The sequence below is a fragment of the Brassica rapa genome, chromosome A10 (assembly GCF_000309985.2).
Source record: "Brassica rapa cultivar Chiifu-401-42 chromosome A10, CAAS_Brap_v3.01, whole genome shotgun sequence".
Lineage (NCBI taxonomy): Eukaryota > Viridiplantae > Streptophyta > Magnoliopsida > Brassicales > Brassicaceae > Brassica > Brassica rapa.
The window spans coordinates 9,458,603-9,481,825 of record NC_024804.2 but is presented as its reverse complement, the minus strand read 5'-3'; the positions used below and the strand labels follow the sequence as shown (position 1 = coordinate 9,481,825).

Here is a 23,223-nt window from a genome sequence, read left to right as displayed (position 1 = left end):
GTTGACTTGTTGTCTCTCTCTCTCTATAAGTAGAGGGAAGGATGTTGTGGAAGTGAGGAAGAAGGAAAACCCTACTACTGTCTCCAAATGTCTTCCTCCACTCTGCAAGCTTCTCTTCTCCTTCGTCCTCCTCCTCTTCATTCTTCTTCCTTTCATCGTCCTCTCTTCTCATCCTCCTCTCCTTCTCTACGTTTAAAACCGCAGTCTCTGTCCAGTTTCTACCGTCTTTCTTCAACACAGTTTCGCTCCATTCCTTGCTCATTGAGCCACGACAATGTCGCTTCTGATTCGGACGGGAACATTACGGACTCAGCAGAGACTAGATTGGTTTCGGATACGGAGACGGGAGATAGATTAGTGACTGACCAAGGGACGACTGAAGAAGCGGGGGTTAGTAATGCGGAAGACACGAAGAAGAAGGAGAAGAGCAAATTTCCAGTTGTGGTGTTGCTGATGGGCCTATGGGCATATTTAAAGAGAGCCATGGAGAAGGTAATGCAACGGGAGTGGTGGCCTTTCTCTCGTCCAGAGAAGCGTCTCCAGAAACTCATCGCCCAAGCTGATGCCAATCCTTTGGACGCTGCTTTGCAGGGTGCTTTATTCGCTGAGCTCAACAAACACATGTATGTAATTTTGGAGTTGAATTCAATTTCTCGCTTTGGTTCTGTGTGGTGTGATTATGTCTTGTTTTGCTTCAGTCCTGAAGCTGTCGTTCAACGGTTCGAACAAAGGGAACACGCAGTGGACAGTAGAGGAGTTGCTGAATATATTCGAGCTCTTGTCATTACCAATGCTATTTCCGACTTTCTTCCTGACGAGCAATCCGGCAAGCCATCTACTCTTCCCACACTGGTAGTATATTCTTCTTCTTCTTCTTCTACCATCGCTACTTCTGTTATCTGTCTGTACTGAGATGAATACATCTCTAAGTTAGAATGTTCCTACTTGTCTTTGTCTTGCTGTATATGTAAATAACCATTGGGTCGATGTGCAGCTTCAAGAGCTGAAGCATCGTGCATCAGGCAATATAGACGACTCATTTGCCAACCCTGGTATATCTGAGAGGCAACCGCTGCATGTTACCATGGTAAGTTTTCCGCTTTACATTGCTCATCTTGTGAGAAAAGGTTTCATACCTCTAACATTGCTCGTCTTTGCTTTGTTAGGTTAATCCGAAAGTTTCAAACAAATCAAGATTTGCACAAGAGCTTGTCTCCACTATCTTGTTCACAGTTGCTGTTGGATTAGTTTGGTATGTGTCATCTATATTCTACTTGAATCAAGTTTATAATAAAGATTAATTTAGATAACACAGGTGGAAATGTTGTTTTTTTCACTGTGTTCCTCCTGTTAAAATGGAATTTTCTTGTTTAGGTTAATGGGTGCAGCTGCTCTGCAAAAGTATATTGGAAGCCTGGGAGGAGTTGGAACTTCGGGTGTTGGTTCAACTTCTTCATTTTCCACAAAAGAGGTTAACAAAGAAATAACCCCAGAAAAGGTATTACTTGAAGCCTAATGTTCTTCCCTGTTCACAAGGATTCTAAAGTGTAGCTGAATTAGACTTGTTAGGAAATTGGAAGCAGTGCCAAAATGTATGGTAAAGAAACAGATATTGCAAATTAGTTGCATGATATGATCTTTCTTACATGAGACAATTATTGTCTTTTTTTTGAACATTTGAATATTTCTGTTCATGCAGTATTTGAGCAGAGTAATTTGGCTGAGTGGATCATTGTATCTTAATCTGACAAGTTTCCTTCCTGCAGAATCTCAAAACATTTAAGGATGTAAAGGGTTGTGATGATGCAAAACAAGAGCTTGAGGAGGTAGTAGATTATCTTAAAAATCCATCAAAGTTCACCCGTCTTGGAGGAAAGTTGCCAAAGGTATAATCTGTGTAAATTTAATTATTGTATCTTCTCGATGGCGTGTTACTTGGCACTCGGTTTTGTTCGGTCTACTTAAGGCTATAATCTATTTATACTTGAGAGACATTTCTTAAAATGTTTGCTTCCAGGGAATTCTTCTAACAGGGTCACCTGGTACTGGAAAGACATTGCTGGCTAAAGTAAGTTCTCATATAACATTAAATTTTTGTTGATAGGTAGGGGTAGTTATCGAAGAGTTAAATATTTCATTTTTGTGTGCCTTTCACAAAACTCTTATTAGCTGACACATTAAAAATATTTGCAAGGCAATTGCTGGAGAAGCTGGAGTACCCTTCTTCTATAGAGCTGGATCTGAATTTGAAGAGATGTGAGCCTTCTAGTTTTTTTTTCTCCGGCCTAGCCTATGTCTTGAGTAATATCATCATTAACTTTGTATTACGATCATGTGGCTTCAATAATAATATCATAATTTCCTTGATTGACAGGTTTGTTGGGGTCGGAGCTAAGCGTGTGAGATCCTTGTTTCAGGCAGCTAAGAAAAAGGTCTAACTCAACCTGTCAACGCTATTAATCTATTTCAGAAGAGTTATGTGCGTTAGGCTGGAAAGCCTCTTACGATGAGTGAAGCTCTATTTGCTGACAATCATGTGTTACAGGCGCCCTGTATCATTTTCATCGATGAAATTGACGCGGTTGGTTCCACGAGAAAACAATGGGAAGGGCATACGAAGAAGACGTTGCATCAACTACTTGTTGAAATGGATGGTTTTGAACAGAATGAGGTAGTTTTGTTATGAGTGATAGTGTGGCTTGTGATTACTTCCCATAATCTGCTAGAGTATAATAGTACTTTCTTTTGCTGTGCAGGGAATAATAGTTATGGCTGCAACAAACTTGGCTGATATACTTGATCCAGCCCTGACAAGACCGGGTAGATTTGATAGGCATGTATGTATTCAGCTTCATATTGCTCATGTCTTTACTTATATTATTAATACTGTAGATAAAAGTTCATGCTAGTTACTGAAAAATGAAGAAGTGATTCTATCTGTTTTGAGGATTTTGTGTGCTGCTTTCTATGAATATTCGTTTGGGATTTTGCCAAAGGAATATAATAAACTAATGACAGAAGGTGAATTTAGATTGTGGTGCCTAGTCCGGATGTGCGTGGACGCCAAGAGATTTTGGAACTCTACCTCCAAGGCAAACCTATGTCAGATGATGTGGATGTTAAAGCTATTGCTCGTGGAACTCCTGGATTCAATGGTGCTGGTGAGTATCTTAAATCTAACTACATTTCGTCACTGAGGTATGAAGATTCAATGATTCACCAAATCAATTTTTCTAGATCTTGCAAACTTGGTAAACATTGCTGCCATTAAGGCAGCTGTTGAAGGTGCTGAGAAGCTTTCTGCTGAACAGTTGGAATTCGCCAAGGACCGAATAGTTATGGGCACAGAGAGGAAGACGATGTTCGTATCAGAGGACTCAAAAAAGGTATTTCTAATACTTGTCTTTTGGATGTAGAGTTCAAAACAGCTTGTGACCTCTCTCACTTGCTTCTTGGTCTCTTTAGCTCACTGCCTACCATGAGAGTGGTCATGCTGTCGTCGCATTGAACACGGGGGGTGCGCATCCGATCCACAAAGCAACTATAATGCCACGTGGATCTGCGTTGGGAATGGTTACGCAGTTACCTTCAAACGATGAAACATCAGTGAGCAAGAAGCAGTTATTAGCTCGTCTTGATGTATGTATGGGAGGAAGAGTCGCAGAGGAACTCATCTTTGGCCAAGACCATATCACCACTGGAGCAAGTAGCGATCTCTCCCAGGCCACAGAACTTGCTCAGTATATGGTAATAACTTGTTATAACCTTCATATGACACGACACGAACATTGCTTCTTACCTCTCGTTGTAGTTGTAGTAATGCTTTTGGTTTAATATGGAAGGTATCGAGCTGTGGGATGAGTGAGGCAATAGGACCAGTTCATATAAAAGAAAGACCAAGTTCTGAAATGCAATCACGCATCGATGCCGAGGTAGGAGACTCTCTATACTCATTTTCTTATAGTTCCTATTTAAATCCCATTGCTCCCAAGTCTTACCATTTTTAATGGTCAGGTTGTGAAACTTCTTCGAGAGGCATACGAGCGAGTGAAGTCTCTACTGAAACGGGTTTGTTTGTGCAAAATTTAACGCTATTATTCACACTTACGACTCTTATCAAAACTGTTTGAATAAAGTATTTTTCTCACCCTTTTTTTTTCTTAAATTTATGTGTTTGTTTACTAGCATGAGAAGCAGCTACACACGTTAGCAAACGCACTTCTAGAGTATGAAACGCTAACCTCAGAGGACATAAAGCGTATTCTCCTTCCAAGCCAGGAAGGAGAGAAGTTACAGGAGCAACAAGAACAAGAAGGAGACTTGGTATTGGCCTAGTCACATCATAAAGACACCTTTTTGGGTGCAAAAATGGAGGTTCAAAGCTTTTGTACAGGTTAAATCTCACATAGTTTAAACAAAAGAAAAACATCTCTCATATTTTTACAAAAACAATAAACAGGTGAAATTATTCATCTTATGTTATACATTATTGTAGTTGTTATTTCAGTAGCTCATTAGTCTTACTTCAACCTAGAACTTTATTTTACAGTTGACATTCTATGAATTAAGAAAAGTAGTAGAACATTGGGATTAATGTAATTGTAGTTTTAGCTCTGTTGTGTTTTTTTAAGGGAAACAAAACTAACTTTTAGTTACAAGTTCTCTTTATGTTTTGAGCGAAATCGGCCAATGAAATTTATGCAGAAAACACTTGTAATAATATTGAAAATGGAATCATTGTAAATGGAGCTACCTGTCCATGTGAGCAACTCAAATATTAAGTTTCATCATTCCAATTGGACAAACGTATTAAAAATTTAAAACTCTGCTATTGTATTTACGGAAAAAAAGAAGTAAACGTCCTTGGAGAAAAAGAGGAATAAACACTGTCAAAATAGTGTTAAAAAAAACACAGTCACAAATGTTCGAAAAAAAAAAAAACTAATAAAGAAAAGGCATACACCTAGCTTTTACAGCTAATGGAGCAAATGTGTGTTTCCTCAATCGCAAGTGAAGACAAAATCTATAAAACTAGAATACAATAAAGATCCATTTCCTTAATGGTCGGTACTTGTGGAGATTTTCACATCCCACAAATGCTATTGGTTCAGTAAAGTTAGTATATTATAAAAAGAGACGGTGTGTTGCCTTTATGGGTGGGTCACAAAAAGGGAAGAAAGAGTGGAACCCCATGATCACACTTTTTAACATGTCTTTCTGAAAAATGTAAAAAAAAACAGGCAAAAACTGCAAAATCATATTTGGTTGGTTCTATAGAGAGAAGAAACCAAAAACATTCATCAAATTAACCAAAAATGGGTAAGAAGCCAATAAAAAGTTAAAAATAAAGAAAGGAACTTATTATGTAATTATTTGCCTTGTCCATCCTCAAAGAGACTCTCTCTCTCTCTCCTTTTTCCCTTTGAAAGCTTCATCCACGGCAGCAATCATCTCTATTGACTCCACATGCCATTAGTTTCTTTCTTCAGTCTTTTTTTTTTTTTGTTCTCTTGAACTCTGTTCATGGGAAACCTCCTGTTCTGTCCTGAACCGCAAGACGCTCGGAGATATCGGCTAAAGACTTAAGATTGCATTTGATAAGAGCCTCCACAAAGTAACAAGTCTCATCCTTTGTGTTCCCTTCCGGTACATCCACCACGAAAGACTCGATCACAAGTGTCCCTATTCTTCCTCCTTCTATCGTTTCAGGGTGAAGAGAGATGATTGAAGAATAGTTCTAATCACACCAGAAAAAAAGAAAAAAAAAACAGAATTAGCAAATGGGTTTGAATGAACCATTTATAGAAAGAAGAAAAAAAAAAAAAACTGAAAGTTATGTATAACCTTGAGTCTGTGATCGCCACCGACAATCCTGATGCTGAGAATATGCTCATTGTCATCAAGCAACTCCAACCTCTCAGTGCTTCTAGTAGCTGGCAACCCTGATCTCACATCAACTTCTCTTACAGTACCAATCTCCATGTTTCCTTTAACCACACATCTACTAATGAATGGCTTGTATTTCTGTGGCTCATCGAATCTTCTCACAAGTGACCACACCTATATATATATAACCAATACATAAAATCAAAACTCTAAATCTTTTATTCTTTTTCTTAAATCTAACTTCGTAAATCAGTGAAGATTAGATTTTGCGGGTTTTTACACTTAATGACAAAGATATTTTTGTTTTTACACTTACAAAGATATTTTTGAAAATATTCTTTTAGTGGTGATAAAAATGAAAATTGATAGCATGAAAAAAGTAAACATGTAATTTCCCCTAAGAACATTGGATCGGATACGAATCAATTAGTAGGAGGATTGGATTAGTGAGCTTCAACAGATCAGCTAACTAAAAGATTTCGTATTTGTGGATTGGACTAAAGATTCTATATATATAAGCATTAATGACCTAATCAAAGAAGGGTTACGACTTACGATATGGACAGGAGCGTTGATGTGTTTAACAAGAGTAGTGCTACACTGATTCTCCCTCTCGAGCTCATGCTTATGGTGCCTCCTTAAATACTCTCTCTCCTGATTCCCGTTATTATCTTCCATTTTTCCTTCTTTCTGAATCTATACACCCAAAGAATAGTTGATGGGGAAGAGAGTGAAAAGCAAAAGATAAAAGAAAGGTAAGATCTAATCAGTGCGACGTCGGAGATCTGATTTTGGAGAAAAGTTTTCCGGCTAGATCTTTTTTTCAGATAAGCGTCAATGAATGTGAGAGACTTCAGTCGCCTCTGGGAGAGATAAAGAAGAGAGGAGAGAGAGACAAGACTCCTTCCCAACCAACTTCTCTCTCTCTCTTAATATTTGATAATTAGTTAAATAAGCTAATGTCTTTTCTCCAATTTCACAACTCTCATTGGACACAAGAGATTTTATATATTATCCCCAGAGTTCACATTTTTTTACAGTAATGCCATTCTTGTCGATTTCTCGATTTTTATGTTTATTGGGGATTATTCTCTAATTTAATTTTGTCATTTTTTTTTCTAAGCGAAGAAAGTGTGTTAATTTATTAACTGTTGATTGGTAAAAAAAGAAAACATGATTCGTTTTTTAGTATTGTTTTAGCCAATGACCGCTGAGTCAGTTGGTGATTTTTATGTCCTTTTCATTTGTATTAAAAACAGACAAGTGACTTTTTATGTTTGCCTAGACTTTTTGCCTTTGCTAAATCGTCTTTTGTTCTTACTTCTCTTTTAGATAAATATGTTCTGTTCTTCCGAACTTTTAACAGTTTTGTTAATCCACAACATAAAAGTTCAGAAATATGTTGTTTTAAAACATACAACAAATGTATATTTTTCTTTTTTTTGAATTATACAGAGGTATCCTGACCCCACAGAAGTGATTCAGACTAGTCACGTGTTGCCACGTGTCGGTCCTCTGTCCCTGGCGATGCCGAAATGTTAATTCCCCAGTGGCCGGGATTCGAACTCAGGTGGCGGTACTCACAACAAATGTATATTTTTCATCTTTTGAGAAACATGTTTCAGTTTTTTTTCTCTAACACACGAAGATAAAAAGCATTGATTTAGTGTTGGTAAGTCAACTGGGAACGGAGTATGAGTGTATCATGTGACCATTCTAAAAAGAGAAAGCCAGAAAAGGCGAACATTGAGAGGCCTAAATTAACATGGTGTAGTGCTTTTGTTAGTTAAACAGAAAGTGTTAAAAATTGCAATGCTTTTGTTAAGAAACTTGGTTCTTATCCAAACTAGACTATGGGCCTGCAGTTGTTCTAAACGTAGAAAAAGCAAAGTGAAATGTAAAGAATACGAGATCATTAGTTAATTACTAAGTAAAAAAAAATTAATATATCGTTTACAGATGCTACTAACCATGACATATGCAACTGTATAGAAGTAAAATCAATTAAAGTTTGAACTACTAAGCTAGTCCAAACCGATAATTCATTGTTTATAAATATATATACATGAATTTTCTATATTGTTCTTTTTTTTGTCGACTGATTGTTCATCTTACATCAACTTAATTTGGACATTCCTCATGTATTAATATTATGTACTATGAAAATTTTATTTGGATGATTTTTTTTTTTGATAACCGAGTGTTCTGGCCCCACCGTAGTGGCCCAGACTAGAGACTGAAGCGAGCAAGGACGCTGCCAGAGCATCACCATGTGGCTCAACGTTAATGGTTTTCGATCTCGGACGCTGGGGAGTCCGCATGTAAATTCTCCAGTGGCCGGATTTCGAACCTAAGTGACGGAACTCACAGCCGTGAGTCATTTACCACCTGAACTAGAAGCTTCGGTTTGGATGATGATAGATGAACATTACTAACCCAAACAAAGACATTGCGTTACTATTTTTTATCAATACTTATGTATTCCCTCATAATTCATATCATAAAGTAAATGTCTTTTTAGAAATTTGTTTTTTATATAAAAGGTACATATTTGAGGTTTTCTATGCAATTTTTACTAATTAATTATGATAAATTAAGAACTTCAAAAATATTATTTTATTCATTAAAAAATGATAATCACACAAAAATAATATATTTATTTATCAAAATTTAATATGTGTAAAACCATAACACATGCAATTTCAGAAAAGAGGAGTATAACTCTTTGTTGTAAAAATGGCTTAGTTTTTTCTTGCATAAGAGTTTGTGCTTAGATTTTCTTTGTAATTATTAATTACAGCAATTTTTTTTGTCAACATCTGCAATTTAATAGCTCAAAGTCAAGAACTTTTACCTCCTAATATATATTTTCCTTACATACACACAAGAACGATAGACTTTTGGCCGAACATTTACTTATATAGTACGTTATTACCAGTCATGGTTTATTCTACGTGAATTATAAAATTGATTCGCACATAGTTCATGTCATTTTACGTCCAAGTGTGGTTATACATGACAATAGTTTATTTTTGTAGATGATCGAAGTAAAGTAATTAGTTTTTGACAAACGAAATTCTTCAATAGTCTTAAGGATTTGCACGTCCTTAACTTTCCCTGACTCGAAGAGCCAATCTAGAGAGAGAGCGAATGGTCCCACGTGCTTTATCCAGCACTCTTTTTAAGTCGCAAAAATTTTTATAACACAAAAGGTTTTGCTCTTATAAGTCATATCTAGGAAAAGATAAACTCATTGCTAACTTTGTAACGTGCCAAAAGTATCCTCTTCAAGAAACTACATCGTCTTTTTAATAATGAGCTCTTTATAGTAATTATCTTCTCAAAGTAGAAGGCAATCAGATTTTAGTTTGTATCAGGCAACCACTAGTCTCTCCACACTATCCTCTAACGCTTAACCTACCATGGTAGCAACTAGCAATATTCCAATGTTTGATTTTTTTTTAAACTGGTTTTCATTACTACCAAAAATAAAAAAAAGTGCCTCTACAACCCATACAAATTGAAATAAACCCTAGAATCTCAATTAGGAACTCTCATGTTGATGTGAGGCACAACGGCCCAGTTGGATGATGCAGAGGAATGTCGATTCTCCAACATCAGTTTTCAGAGAAGAGAAAGTGGAAACAGTTCACGATGAAGCAGATCAAGGAGCGATATCAATCCATCGTTGGAACATAGCAGAATATAGGGTTGGTTTTGAATCCCTGAAGCTTTGGGTTTTGTTTCTGATCTGTCGATGGATGATTGTGAAGAATGCATCAACGGATCGGAAAGTGTTGGTGTGCATGCGAGAGTTCCGCTCATTCTGAATCCAGTAAAGAGTTTCCTGCCATGAAAGAAGTGTTAGGAGGCGTTTCGCTTTTTGCGGAAGCAGCGCTTGCATCTGGGTGACCGTTTCATCCCAAGCACGCCTAGGGGTGATCCTGCATCTCCTCGCTATCATAGACCACATATAAAAACTATAGCAGCAGTGAAAATAGAGATGGTCTCTTGATTTTGTATGCAGGTTACACAGGAGACAAGTCGTGTCAACTTGGAGTCCCCATTGAAGCATCATGTCTTTGGTTGGACATCTATTTAAGATCATCAGTCATGAGTGGAACGAGTGTCTTGGGATGGATCGGTAGAACCAGACTACCAGAGCCCAGTTTTTGTCCAGTATTACGGACTAGCAATCCAATGTTACGAAGTTCACAGCTACCAATTCTTTTTTTTTTAAATGCTTGCTTATATTATATATGTATTATGCATCTCTTCATCTATATGTAGTTACATACGTCGATGACATTATTTTTATCGACCAGTTATTTGATGCTTTGGGTCGGTCGATTTATATTGCCGCATTATCCAGTCACTATAGCTTTTTCCTCTGCATTTTTCTTCTTTCGTATCAATCATCATAATCGTAAATAAATTAACATTCACAGTATTAATTTTATACTTACAAGAGTCGGTCCGCGATACGCATGGAATGCATTTGTTGTTATTTTGGGTTGTATAATTGTTGTTAGATAAATTTTTTCGTGTTTTGGGATTTTGAATGGAAGTGATATAAATCATAATGATTTATGTATTTAATTATGCTTAGGGTGGATGGCTTGATTGGAAGACGAATTATATGTGGTATGCATTATTTTACTTGCTCCTGATGGTTGTATCTATATTATAGAGTTGGATTAAAATGGTCTTGATGTTGGTTTAAAATGGTCTTGATGTTGGTTGTTTTTTAAGATTAACTCATAATTTTGAGGTTATTGTAGTTTATTTTGTTTTGGGTTGAGAAGGATTGGTATTTTAAATTTTTTTGTTTCATTTTATAGATCTTTCATATTAATCTCGTCCAAGACAATCCAATACCAATATAATTTAGGAAGAAGTGGAAAGGTTGGTTTGAGGTATTATGTACAAAGATTTCGATGAATACTCCATTAACCCTACGTTTTGATATATATATATTTGTATTATCATTTATTCGAGCATCGTGTATGTGTCAGCTTTTGTTTATAAACTCTTTTTTGGTTGTCTACTATTTATGGTTCACACTATCATAATGTATCATACTGAGTGTTTCATTGCTTTCTTGCGTCACAATTTATATATCCAATTCATATTTTCAAGTCTTTGTTTAAGCTTTATAAGACTTTAAGGAGTTTATTTTGTTTTGCTAATCTATTGGTTCTCCATCTTCAACTGGTTGACTATGGCTATTTTTGTACCTTGTTTAGCCTTAATTATTTTTCTAAGAATTACGAGGAATGATTATCCGAAGTATGATGATCTTGAGAGGTTGTCAAAGTTTCTTCAAATTGTTTGGTCATAGCTATGCAACAGGTGAACAAACAGATGTTAATGTTCGCTTGTTATTCTAATGTTTTGTAAAATGGGATATAAGGAGTAGTGGAGGTGGAATTATTACGTTTTAGAGTATCATTGAAGTGATGAATTCCTTTTCTAAGAGGTGAGTTCAACTTCACACGGAGGAAAGAATCAAAGTTTCCATTTAGTCAGAGTTATAGTTATGCTGCTTTTTTATTATGTTTGTGATGCATCATCTCATGCATGAAGATGATGAAGGGTTTAGTAGTGGTAAGTTACATTATCAAGTTTACTTACGTTAGAAAGAACTATTATAAGAACATTGTTAAAGTTGTAACTAATACGACAAGGGTGTATGTGAAGTCAGTCACAATCCAAGTATTTGTATAATCTTAGTTTATGCAAAAGTATGAGTAATGGGAAAATAGAGTAATAATGATAATAATGTGAAAATGGATTCATATAAAAATTAGAGTTATAGTTGTTGAAAAGGATAGTAGCAAAGTAAATATAAACAAAATAAAAGAGCACTGAAACTGAAAGGTGAGAAGACTGAATTGTGATGATCACTGTAGGCAGTTGCTATTTAGGTGATCTAAAGAAAAATTTGTATATGATCTAGAAACAATGTTCCAATTAAAATCATAATTGTTGGTTGAGCGTTTAAAAATTTATGGGCATTGTTTGACTGTTATCAAAAGGAATCAGACATTTTTGTTTGTTTTTCTTTTGAAAACAGTCTTGATCATAAAGGATTGATTGTCTTTTTTTGGGAGCTTGAGGTTAGTCTCGGACAACAGACGTACACATTAGTAACTATTGCTCTAAACAAAAAACAGAGTGAGTCACAAAGTAAGTAGCAGACGTTAATTGTTTTAAATATAGAAACAAAAATACTCTTACAATCTTGGGATTTATGATTGTTGTGACAACAACCCTTGGATCCACCCGTAAGCCTTCCATTGTGATTCGAACATACTCATGGTCACAGATACATCACTGCCAATGGCAAACAGAGTAGGAAAAAATCAATGTGTAAGTTCATCAAAAAGTACGTTATCAGTTATAAGTGATGAGGGATCTGTACCATCAATTATTAAATTGTTGAGGGTCTTAACCTGAAATAAATTATTACCTGACAATTTTTATCGTTGACATGACACGATATTTCCCTTGTAAAGGGTCACTTACATTACTCTTTATAGCAGCGAGCTCACTAATAATGTCTGAGAAAAGAAAAAAAACATGCAATTATCGAACCAGTTAAAATGAAGAATTGGTATAAACAGCCAAAATTTCGGTTTACCTGGAAGATGGGTGATAGTGTTGTCTACGCATAGTAGCTCATCGTGATTACGGAACCGGAAACGTTTGTCAGAGGAGAAACCGGTTCCGTTATCTCATCAAAAACAGTCGAGTCATTATACCGTATTGAGACATGAGGGTTGGATAGCTTGAAGTTTTGATTGGCTCGGATAATATCAAATCTGGTGACGGAGTACATTAAACCCACCTTGGAAAGGTGTCTGAAAGTGAGCAGACGATAGACGTTCACCATGGCTAGCATGAGACCCGCCTGCAACAAATAGAAAAGTGGAAAAACCTTCAACAATCTTAGTAGAATTCAACTACCAAATATGTAAAATAAATATATTCATAAGTTTTCTTATAATTCAGTTTTGAGGCCGGCTTTGTTTTTAGAAATATATAAAGATTGATTTTCCAGAACAGAATTAGTTAGAAGAACAGAATAACATTGGCCATATCAATACCCATAAGCTCCACATCATGTTTAAATGTTTCTGGCTTTCCAAAAAATTCAGAAGTCGCACATCGAAGGTGGAGGACATGGGCCGGACTTCAAATCAGGGAGTTAGCCATTCAAGCGAGATAGAACATTCTACTGTTTTAAAGATTTCTGAGGATGATATTTACAGATGAAAGCTAACCTTTTTAAAAGCTGGAGATCCACCACCTTGTAGAGAGATGTAATGAATGAGTAAATCGTGGTAGGAGTGGGTGGAAGAGTTGAGGCAGTCGTTAATGATGATGATTCAATGCAGTTTGTAACGGTTTAGGAGAAAAGAATTCCAAACGAAACGGAATAAACAGAGCTTGAGCAAGAGATTCGCCATGGAAATCCACCGTAGAAACTTCCAGAAGACCCCATTGTCGCTTGAGTTTTCAGATAATGAAAAGAATGATGAACCCTAAATTTGTCCTCATGTGTGAAGAAAACTCACTATCGGATTCGGTTCTCTAAAAACTAAATAATTTAAGTCCAAATGCAAACTATAAAGATAACAGCCCATCCTGAAACAAAAAAAAACTTAACTCACAAGCGGCTATTCGTTAATACATGTGGTGGTTCCTTAGCACTCGAATTGATTACATATCATCAGGAGGTGAGAGACAATGTCTTCTTTATATTATAAGATTTGACTCATTTTAATAACTACGAAAATATTTGATATTGACCAAAAAAACATTTTGGTATAAATTGAATTTGATTGTTGTTCAGAAAATAAACGGCAAGGTCCACACTTCATAGTCTGGATAAAACACTTGAAAGTAACGTTTTCTAGAGATTGCGTATCTTACATTCAAGTTTTGTTTTTCTTCTTAAGAAGTCTTTAGTCGTTGAACCAGCATTTTAATTTATAAATCCTCGTTTTACATTATTTAACAAAGTCAGAATGAGCCTTATTCAGCTAGCAGTACCACACATAAATGAAACAGTCAATATTCTCAAGAAAACTACTTTAGTCTGGATAAAACACTGTAAAGTAACGTTTTCTAGAAATTGGGTATCTTACATTCACATTTTATTTTTATTCTTAAAGTCTTCAATCGTTGAACCATCATTTTAATTTATAAATCTTCATTTTACATTATTTAACAAGTCAGGAACAAATATCCTCAAGAAAACTACTTAAGTTTGAACAAATAATATTTTAACCAGTTTTCTTTTTTGAAATATGATAAATTGCAAGTAACAAATATATAATGAATAATAGTATGTGATACGTCTATGTCATAGTGCCTCTACCCCGTTTAAAAGAACAAACAAAATATACAAAGAATATTTTCAAAACGGTTGACAAAATATTTTAAAACAAAATATCAAAAATGAATATGAATTAGACCAAAAAAAATGTAATATGAATGAATTTACAAATACCACACAATTAAAAATAAAATAAGTTATGTAGTTCTAGTAGTAAAATTGAAACCATTTTTCATTTAAACAACTAAATCACTTATTCGACTGGTACCATAATTAATGTCTTATATTTAGGACAAAAATAAGTAAATATCTCATAAATAGATTCCATTGATTGGATGTAAAAGGACAATCACCTTTGAAGAGTGGGAATGTTTGATTCACTTCATGCGTTGATACTTGATACTAGGATAAATAGTATGAAAACAACGATTGTTCTTTATCTAAGTAAGCTAATCAAAAATTGTAAATCCTTTAGTATAGTGGTTTGATTAACAAAGAATTACATTTTACGAAATATAAATTTGAATATAAAAATGAAACTTGTCATTGGTTTTTTTATAGAAAAAAATTATTTAATTTTTTTAACACGGTGCAAATAGAATTACAAGAAGTATATTTTTATAAAATGTTTAAACATGAATCTTCATAAATATGCAAAATTATTGGTTGCAAGAGCATATAAGTAGTAATTTTAATAAGATATTATTCAATACTGAAATAGTAAATACAAAAATGGACGTCCCAAAACAAGTGGAGGATATGAATAAAGAAAAAAAAGATGAATTAACGACAGAAACGAGGATCATGTGTTGCATTCTTTCTTTTTTTTTTTACCAACAATTGAAGGATTATGTGTTGCAACTTGCATCCATCTCTTTTGACCATTTCGATCGCTAAATAAACGTGAACACCATCAATGCATTATGAATCAAAATCCACACTTCTCCATCTCTCTTCTTTGTCCACATTAATGTGAGACCCATCAATCATCACATGAGCAGAATAAACTTTTCACTAAAGTTTTTAATACTTCAATTGTTTTTGTTTCTTGACATCCTTCAATTGTTTTAAATGCAGTATTTTGAACTAAGCAGTGGTAGTTAGGATAAGACATAAATTCAGCCTTTGTAAGAGGTGAATTTAGGATAAAACATAAATTCATCAGGTTTTTTTTATTTTCATGAGACAAACTAAATTGATATTGCTTGGTCCGGCATGAGACTATATTTTAGATTCCAATAAAAAACCAGAGTTAAGACTCTTCATCGGTATCGATTCTAGAGGGATTATTTGGACCTCAGATTCAGAAACTACAGTTATCCAAAAATTAGTATTAAAATTAGTATTTTGTTTTCCCTCACTGAATTATACTATTATCACAAACAAAACAGTCTGAATAATTCAGAGTCTTAGTCGAATAATCTTAAAAGGCATAGCCGGTAGAGATACCAATCCTTCCATCCAAAACGAACGAATTTAACATAAAATCTCCCCCCCCCCCCGCCTTTTCTCCAAAAAAAAAGTAAACAAAAAAAAATTCACAGTACAAAACAACAAAGAAATAATCGATGAAAGAACAAAGATTCATAAACTCTATTGTTCAACCTGTAAAGTGTAAACCTAAACACTACCACAATCAGTTCCAAGAAACTAGGGATATACATAAGCTGTAAGAGAAACAAAATAGTAACAGTGCAAGGGGATGATTGTTTTGTGTCTCAGTTTCAAAAATGTTAGTATGAAATGTTATGTTTAAATTGGAATTTTGAAAGACTGACTTCGAATCTATGTGATATTTTCGGCAAAACTTTTATGATAAAAAATTGATAAATATCTCCAAAGAGATAACTCTTAAAACACTAAACACAATGTCTATATATGCATTTGTTTGTAAAAAACAATTTTAACTTTAAAAATATTCCATACACACACAAAATTACAACATTGATATATAATCAATTTTTATTTCTTTAGTGTAAAAAAGTTATGCAAATTTTGTATAATTTTGAAATTTAAGTTTACAAATGTTGGACTTTTTTAAAAGTATATATACAGTAAATTAAAGACAAAAAAATTTGATGTCTAATTGAGAGAGAGAGAGAGAGAGAGAGAGAGAGAGAGAGAGAGAGAGAGAGAGAGAGAGAGAGAGAGAGAGAGAGAGAGAGAGAGAGAGAGAGAGAGAGAGAGAGAGAGAGAGAGAGAGAGAGAGAGAGAGAGAGAGAGAGAGAGAGAGAGAGAGAGAGAGAGAGAGAGAGAGAGAGAGAGAGAGAGAGAGAGAGAGAGAGAGAGAGAGTTGTCTCTCAATTTCCAATCATAAATTGGAATTGGAATGTCTTTTTTATGTTTGATTCCGATCGAATTTCCTCTTTTTAACTTAAGATGAATATTTTTTTTTCTTTACCAAAATCAGTTCTGTTTTTTGGTCTTCCTTTCTTTGGTTTTCTTATGACTCCGATCTGTTTTGTTTAATCTTATCCAACTAATTGAAGCAAAGGGTTAAAATTATTATGATTGATGTAAAATGTAAAATGAAAATTGGGCCGAACCATTTGTATTGTCGACAAAAACATTGTCAAGAAACGAACTTAACCAAAATGTTTAAGATCATCTCTAACTCTATTTTATAATTAATTATAAAATAGAGTTTGGAATACAAAATATTTCAAAGTCACTCATTTTTTACTTTATAATATATATTTTTTCCATTTTTTTGAAAAAAATAGAGTAAAGTTGGAATAAATTTAACTTCATCTCTATAATATTATTTAAGAAGTTAGTTTCCTATGCGTCGCGCTCATGTTAACTTTCACGGTGGTTGATTACGTTGATACCCTTAATGAATTAAATATATCTAATAATCATTATTAATTTTTTTTCCTTTTTTATTTAGTTTTCCTTTTTTCTCAAATAACCTGTGTAATAAAGAAAATTAAGAAATTTTAAAAACGAAAATATCTTTTATACATAGTGTAATTCATAAAAAGGAAAGTTTACAAAATAATCTTGATTTTAAAGTACATAAATAATCTTCCCTCTTAAAAGATAATCTTAAACAACATAATATATATATTTTAAAGGTATTAAGCATTTTATTTAAATCAATCTATTTTTCAAATTATTACAATATAATTTAAATAACATAAACTAAGATATCTTTAATGAATAAAATTTATTTATTTTTATTTAAGCTTCCTTTTATATTTTTCAAATAATATAAATATTTATAAATTTTAAAACGAAAATATTATATATATGATGTGATTTCATAAAAAGGGAAGCTTAGAAAAATAGATTTGGTATTAAAGTAAAGAAATAATCTTTCTTTTTAAAATATATCGGTTATATTTTTATGCAACTTTGTACATATCATCACTTTATTTTTGTAATTTTATTTTTGAAAATTAACATATACCAAATTAATGAAAAATTAAAAATATATTTACACATCTATAATGAAGAACCAAACTAATACAATGAATATAGTTAATATTATTTGATTGAATTAGATTAAAAATAGTTATACTATAATTTGACAGAATATATGTAACACAATATACCCACAAAATGAGTAACTAGACCAATATAAATTTTATATACAAATACTATATTTTTATACATATATAATAGAATGACTTTACATATTACTAAATAAATATGAAATTCTCAGCTAATAATATAAATATACTAACCAAATATTACAATTAAGTATTTTGTATAACTCTTATATATGCATATGGTTTCAAAATACTACTAAATCGATCAACACTTTAGTTTACATTTACTATTTGATTTTCAAAACAACATATATTAAATTATACATAATCTTAATAAAATACATTTACAAATTTAAGACCAGAATCAAACTACATAAAAATAAAAAAAATAATCAAAATTTAAATATGTATAACTAAAATATTATAGTTGAATCGAAAAAATAAATATTATCTAACATATCCAAATAATAATCAAACAGTCAAGACATTTTATATCCATAATTATACGTCTAATTAAAATAACATATTGTTGTTTAAATAAACTATGCATATTAATTACAATATAAATAACAGAATAACTAAAATTAAAAACATAATATTAATAAATTATTATAATGTATTTACTTTCTAAATATTATATCCGTGTATGAGCACGAGAAAATCACCTAGTTGTATATTATATAGTTAATCTATTTTAAAAAAAAAATGAAATTTTAAATTGAAAATGCTTAGATACGGGTCGGATCAGAATGGATTTACTTTTGTTTTTTTAATGTACTCAGAAAGTCTTAGGGAGAAAAAGATAAAACTTCTCTTTCACGGTAACCACGAGCCCGTGCTCACATTCTAAAACCAGGAACCAAATCGGTTCACCCTAGCCCATCATAACAACCATACATCTTGTCGTTACGACATGTCAAAATGTTGCTTAAACCCATAACCACCATACATTAGATATATTGAATTGAGAGTTCTTACACGATTGAGTAAATACCAAAATATCAAAAAAAAACATTGTTTCTTGTGCCAAAAAAGGCCAGTTCTATTTGGGGTCAGCCTTTAGAGAAACAAAATAAGAGATCAAAGAAGATCAGACCTGACTAGTCCTGTTCCGTACTGATGCCATATGAGATTGATAAGCTTACTTCCTCCATTGTACACTGTACTGATTGCTACTAGCTTTCACACCACCCTAATCTATGTTCATACCCATTTCTTCTTCCTCTGGAGCTGTGCTTTTCTCTTTGACAGGTTTGCTTCTCTCAGTGTCCATTTTGGATGACTCTTTCACCTCAAGTAACTCGCAAGGAGTTGCAGCTGGGTCTAGCTCCACACAACCCTCTGGTGCGTTATCAGCTTCTTTCCCAGTAAGAATGTAGTGAGGCACTTGGTGAGAGAATCTAAACATTTCTTCCTTCGGAATCTTTCTCACACTGTTTTGATCTGTGCTTCTGCGGAAAACCAACTTGAATCCTTCAGCTTTGAGTAAAGGAGCAACAGTTAAACTTTGCTTGTCTTCGGTGTAGTAATCAAGAACTTCAACCATGTCGTACTTGTGTTTGACTTCATCAGGGGTATCGCCGTCCCAGTCAGGGGACCAGTGACGATACAGTGCCCAAACTTGTCCCTTCTTGGGGAAAATGTGAAGTAGTCCTTTTGCACCTTTGGTGAAATCGACTTTGTGGGAGAATGCGTTTAGTGCATCTGTCAACTCGTATTTCGAAGTCCTGAAATCTCCACATGATTTAGCGAAACCAAAGCCTACCCAGTCTACAGGAGCAAACTCTTTGCAGGTTTTGGTGTTGAGCCAGCTGATTCTCATCCTAAAGGGAACCAAGGAAACCACCTTCTGGATGCGGGCGTAGTACCGAGGCATTCCATCGTCTTCATCGTACGCTGCCCAAATCTCGTCGTCTTGAAAAGCAGTTTCAGTGCGGTCGAGATCAAAGTTGTGAAAGTCTGAATCCGGAACAACGATTCCATTCCCTTCATCGTTGGAAACTTCCTTGACTGGTTCAGTACTAGTACTTTTTACTACCTCATCTGCCTTGCTTGTCGCTTTCATACTCTTCTTCTTCTCTATTTCCATTGCTTTCATCTCCTCTGCTGCTTCTGCCATAAGTCTCTTGGAAATATCTGACTGTGCCTTCTTCACGAGCGCTTTCTTCATATCGCTAGGTAACAAGATTCCTTCTACCTGGGGACGACGAGAGCCTAGCGTTTCAGGATTACAAGGAGGAGTAGTGAACCTACTTGGACCATTTTGATTCGACCACTTGCATGAGAATGAACCAAACCCATGGGAACCATCTGTCTTCATCCTCTTATAATTTTCCAGATCAGAGTTTGTGAATCCTCTAGCAGCATCCCTCTCTTGTGACTCCTCATACGCTCTCTTCAGTTTTTCTTGTGCTTGCTGGACCACGTTAGCAGCTTGGTTTACGGCATTTCTGCTGTCGGATGATCCACCCTTTCTTGATAGAGGCTCCCAACTGAAACCATTGTTAACAGATGATGCAGGCCCTCTGGCAGAAGAAGTAGCATATGATGAGTTCTTGTTTGTCGCTGGAACTTTAGAACTCCGTTTCTGTTGGTTGGATGAGTGGTTGTTGTTGGTTGGCTTCGGAACACTAGGAGGCGGATTTTTCTCCGCTGCAAAGAAACCCTGACGACAGTGCGGACAAAGCAAAGTCTGGTTAAGATAAACCCTCTGGAACTCATACTGCGTCTTGCACCTGCTGCACATTGTCCAGAAGGTACTACTCTCCTGAAACGGAGGAGCATAAGCAGGTGGATCCTTGCGTGGAGCTGGCGGCTTAGTTCTAGCCTTAGCACCCGAAACCACATGCTCTCTTGCGTTCTGGAACCCGTTAGAACTCGCGGGCTGCGCGCTCTGTGTTGTTGGGAATCTTTGCTGACCTCCTTTAACCTGCCTCTTTAAGTTATAAGAGTATCTCTTAACCTTGTCAGATAGTAGACCCCAAGCTTCCGAAACCAGCTTAAACGCACCTTCTGCACCTTTGCATTTGTTTTTATCCGGATGGAGCATGAGAGCTAATTTCCTGTACTGTTTCCTCACTGCTTCGTCATCAGCCAAGGGGTCCACACCAAGGATACCGTACCAGTCAGGTTCTCCGGTGATTAGTGTCTCACCGGAGATATAAACATCAACGGCCATCAACAACTGTTTCAGACCATCCAGGTGGGGATACAAGGCTTGAGCCTTGTTAGCGAACTTCTTCGCCCCAGTGTAGTCCTTTTCTGTGACCTTTCTCTCGGCAATATCCATTGCCCTCTTCGCTTCATCCTTGTTGCATTCCATTTCCTCCCCCTAAGAATCCAGGATCCCTCAAAGCTTTTGGCACCTGTCTCAATGGAGCAAAAGTAACAATAGACTCAGAGAAATGTCTTTACAGAAGCACATATAATGATTCAACATCCCTGGAAACGTTAGAATTACTTCCAAATGAAGGTTTAACTGGCTACAAATTGACCCATGAAATGATATAGACGCAGATCTGATCCAACTAAGATAAGAGAATCAATATTATCAGTAACAATGTGAAAGAAAAGAGAGAGAAGCAGCAATCCTTTCCAAGAAGTTGTAAGATTAGAGCTTCCCACAAATTAAATACAAAAAATTTGCAAAGCAGAGATGAATATAAACAGCGCAAGGAAGGCAAATCTGGTGAATATAGTGCAATCAAGCATCTGAAGAAGAGGAAGATTTTAAATGAAGCTTGTATTTTGAGAAGACAACTAAAAGCTACAAACTTTAACAAGTAGAGAAACAAAACCTAAACCACACATTCACCTACCAACCAAACTGCACGATCGAAATTCTTTCGAATCTCTTCATCACTACGGGGACAAGAAAACCCTAATCTACATCTACATCTCACTGCGACCAATCGAGACACTTCAAGAAAAAACTAAAAATTGAAACAGATCTGCACACAAATCGGTACAAAATCAAACGGCCCAAGTACGCTAATCGATAGAAACCGAAAACCCTAATAATCCATTACAGGGAAATCGAAAGAAGTAGAATCTCTGTTTTGTTTAAGAATCGGGAAGCTAATACATAGGAGGGAGGAGAAGAAATAATAATCCATGAAAGTAGGAGGAAACATACCAATCGCTGTTGGGAGGATAAAGAATATATGATTTTGAATCAAATCCACCTTTTACTACAAGACTCTGATTTGTCAGATTTTTTTTCTTTTTTGTTTACAAACCCTACTCTCATATGAACACCCTCAAACAATGTATGGGTCTCCAAAATTTATTATGTCACTATCCATTTAAGTAACTATGGTTACTTTAACCATGATTATGTTAATCATGGTTATTTTAACCATGATTAAGTTAATCATGGTTAAATGTATATATATATATAATAGCAAACTTCCTTCTCTCAACTGATGAGTCATCATTTTTATAGAAAAAAGTTACATCCAATGATTCAGTTTATCCTAGTTTTATAATTTAACAAACAAGATTTTCTTTTATTTACTTTTATTAGGGACGTGTTTGTATTTCGCGCAGAATATTATTTTATTATTGTTAAGAACAGTATTTGGTTATTTTTATTTGTTAAGAGTATTATTTGATATTTTTATTGTATTATGTAGTAGCATGTAATATATTAATATATTTTGTGTTTACTTTTACAATAATATGTTGTTGTGTGAATTATGGTATTTGTTAGTGGTGAAAAGAGTATTTAATATAAAACATATTGATATTCAATAATTTGCATTAGACTTTTGTTGATTTATAATTAACGGGTTCAGCGTCAAAATTGTATTTTTTGTTTTTTTTTTTTAATTTTGAACATTATTCTTTTAAGATGTTTTATGTCACATCCTCATATTTTGACATTGATCTGTCATCATCTATGTATTTCATTTATCTTTCTGGTATGTGATGCTTTTCCCCTGAATAATTGTTATGTTTTGCAATAATTTTTTTTTGTCTTCTTCTCCTATAAGACTATCTGGTATTTATTGTAGACCAATTTTATGAGTTTCAAGTTGTCTGGTTGTTTCTCACGGCGTTGTATGTTTTTCTAGTCAATATTGAATGTTCCTCTTTTTATTTAGATGTCTACCGATGTTAGAGACTAAATCTCTTTGGGTTGAGGTTTAGGCGTCTTTGATGTTGTCTTCTTCGTCGTTTTCTTGCGGTAGATATAGTCTATGCTCGTCTTGGCTTTCAAGATTTGGTTTTTGGTGATCTAACTTCTATGTTCTCTTTCATAGATCGAGGACATCTCTATGGTTTGTTGATTTTGTTTTGTCCCCCTTCACTCTATGTGCTCTCATCTCGTTGCAGTTTTCATTGCTGCTCAGAACTCTGGTGGCTCTCCCTTATGCCATGTTTGTCATTCTATGTTTGGATAATTTTTTTCTTCGTGTATGCTATGTGGCTCGGAAGGTTGTTTTTGGTCTCAAGATTGGTCTCTGATTTTTCGGTGGTTGGCTTCCATTCTCTCTC

General features: G+C 34.6%; 3 protein-coding genes and 1 long non-coding RNA gene across 8 annotated transcripts; 1 reads left to right on the top strand and 3 right to left on the bottom strand.

The window, feature by feature from the left end:
* The first annotated feature begins 29 nt into the window (after window positions 1–29).
* Window positions 30–4,658, top strand: LOC103844798 (ATP-dependent zinc metalloprotease FTSH 11, chloroplastic/mitochondrial). Of its 2 annotated transcripts, none has more exons than XM_033282028.1 (17): window positions 30–623; window positions 699–852; window positions 995–1,087; window positions 1,167–1,252; window positions 1,375–1,498; window positions 1,767–1,886; window positions 2,018–2,068; window positions 2,195–2,256; window positions 2,375–2,432; window positions 2,546–2,671; window positions 2,757–2,837; window positions 3,032–3,161; window positions 3,238–3,386; window positions 3,466–3,747; window positions 3,843–3,932; window positions 4,015–4,068; window positions 4,170–4,658. In XM_033282028.1, the coding sequence occupies exons 1-17, from the start codon at window positions 88–90 to the stop codon at window positions 4,188–4,190; spliced, it is 2,217 nt and encodes a 738-aa protein (XP_033137919.1). In that variant the 5' UTR covers window positions 30–87; the 3' UTR covers window positions 4,191–4,658. The 2 variants fall into 2 exon arrangements, with proteins under 2 accessions (XP_033137919.1, XP_009119858.2); XM_009121610.3 differs by having other exon boundaries at window positions 4,186–4,614.
* A 518-nt stretch (window positions 4,659–5,176) lies between these two features.
* LOC103844797 (abscisic acid receptor PYL8) lies at window positions 5,177–6,828 on the bottom strand. The gene is made up of 3 exons (XM_009121609.3): window positions 6,442–6,828; window positions 5,845–6,060; window positions 5,177–5,737 (listed from the first exon to the last, which is right to left on the bottom strand). The coding sequence occupies exons 1-3, from the start codon at window positions 6,562–6,564 to the stop codon at window positions 5,522–5,524; spliced, it is 555 nt and encodes a 184-aa protein (XP_009119857.1). The 5' UTR covers window positions 6,565–6,828; the 3' UTR covers window positions 5,177–5,521.
* A 4,098-nt stretch (window positions 6,829–10,926) lies between these two features.
* LOC103844795 lies at window positions 10,927–16,331 on the bottom strand. Of its 2 annotated transcripts, XR_628359.3 has the most exons (4): window positions 13,173–16,331; window positions 12,530–12,799; window positions 12,359–12,449; window positions 10,927–12,222 (listed from the first exon to the last, which is right to left on the bottom strand). It is a non-coding gene; the product is annotated as an uncharacterized LOC103844795 (long non-coding RNA). The 2 variants fall into 2 exon arrangements; XR_004452472.1 differs by having other exon boundaries at window positions 12,530–16,328.
* A 2,315-nt stretch (window positions 16,332–18,646) lies between these two features.
* Window positions 18,647–22,005, bottom strand: LOC103844793. 3 transcript variants are annotated; one of them, XM_009121606.3, is made up of 2 exons: window positions 21,860–22,005; window positions 18,647–21,089 (listed from the first exon to the last, which is right to left on the bottom strand). In XM_009121606.3, exon 2 carries the CDS (start codon window positions 21,044–21,046, stop codon window positions 18,917–18,919), a length of 2,130 nt encoding a protein of 709 aa, XP_009119854.1. In that variant the 5' UTR covers window positions 21,047–21,089; window positions 21,860–22,005; the 3' UTR covers window positions 18,647–18,916. The 3 variants fall into 3 exon arrangements, with proteins under 3 accessions (XP_009119854.1, XP_009119855.1, XP_018510965.1); XM_009121607.3 differs by lacking the exon at window positions 21,860–22,005 and adding an exon at window positions 21,185–21,853; XM_018655449.2 differs by lacking the exon at window positions 21,860–22,005 and adding an exon at window positions 21,543–21,853.
* Between the last annotated feature and the right edge of the window lie 1,218 nt (window positions 22,006–23,223).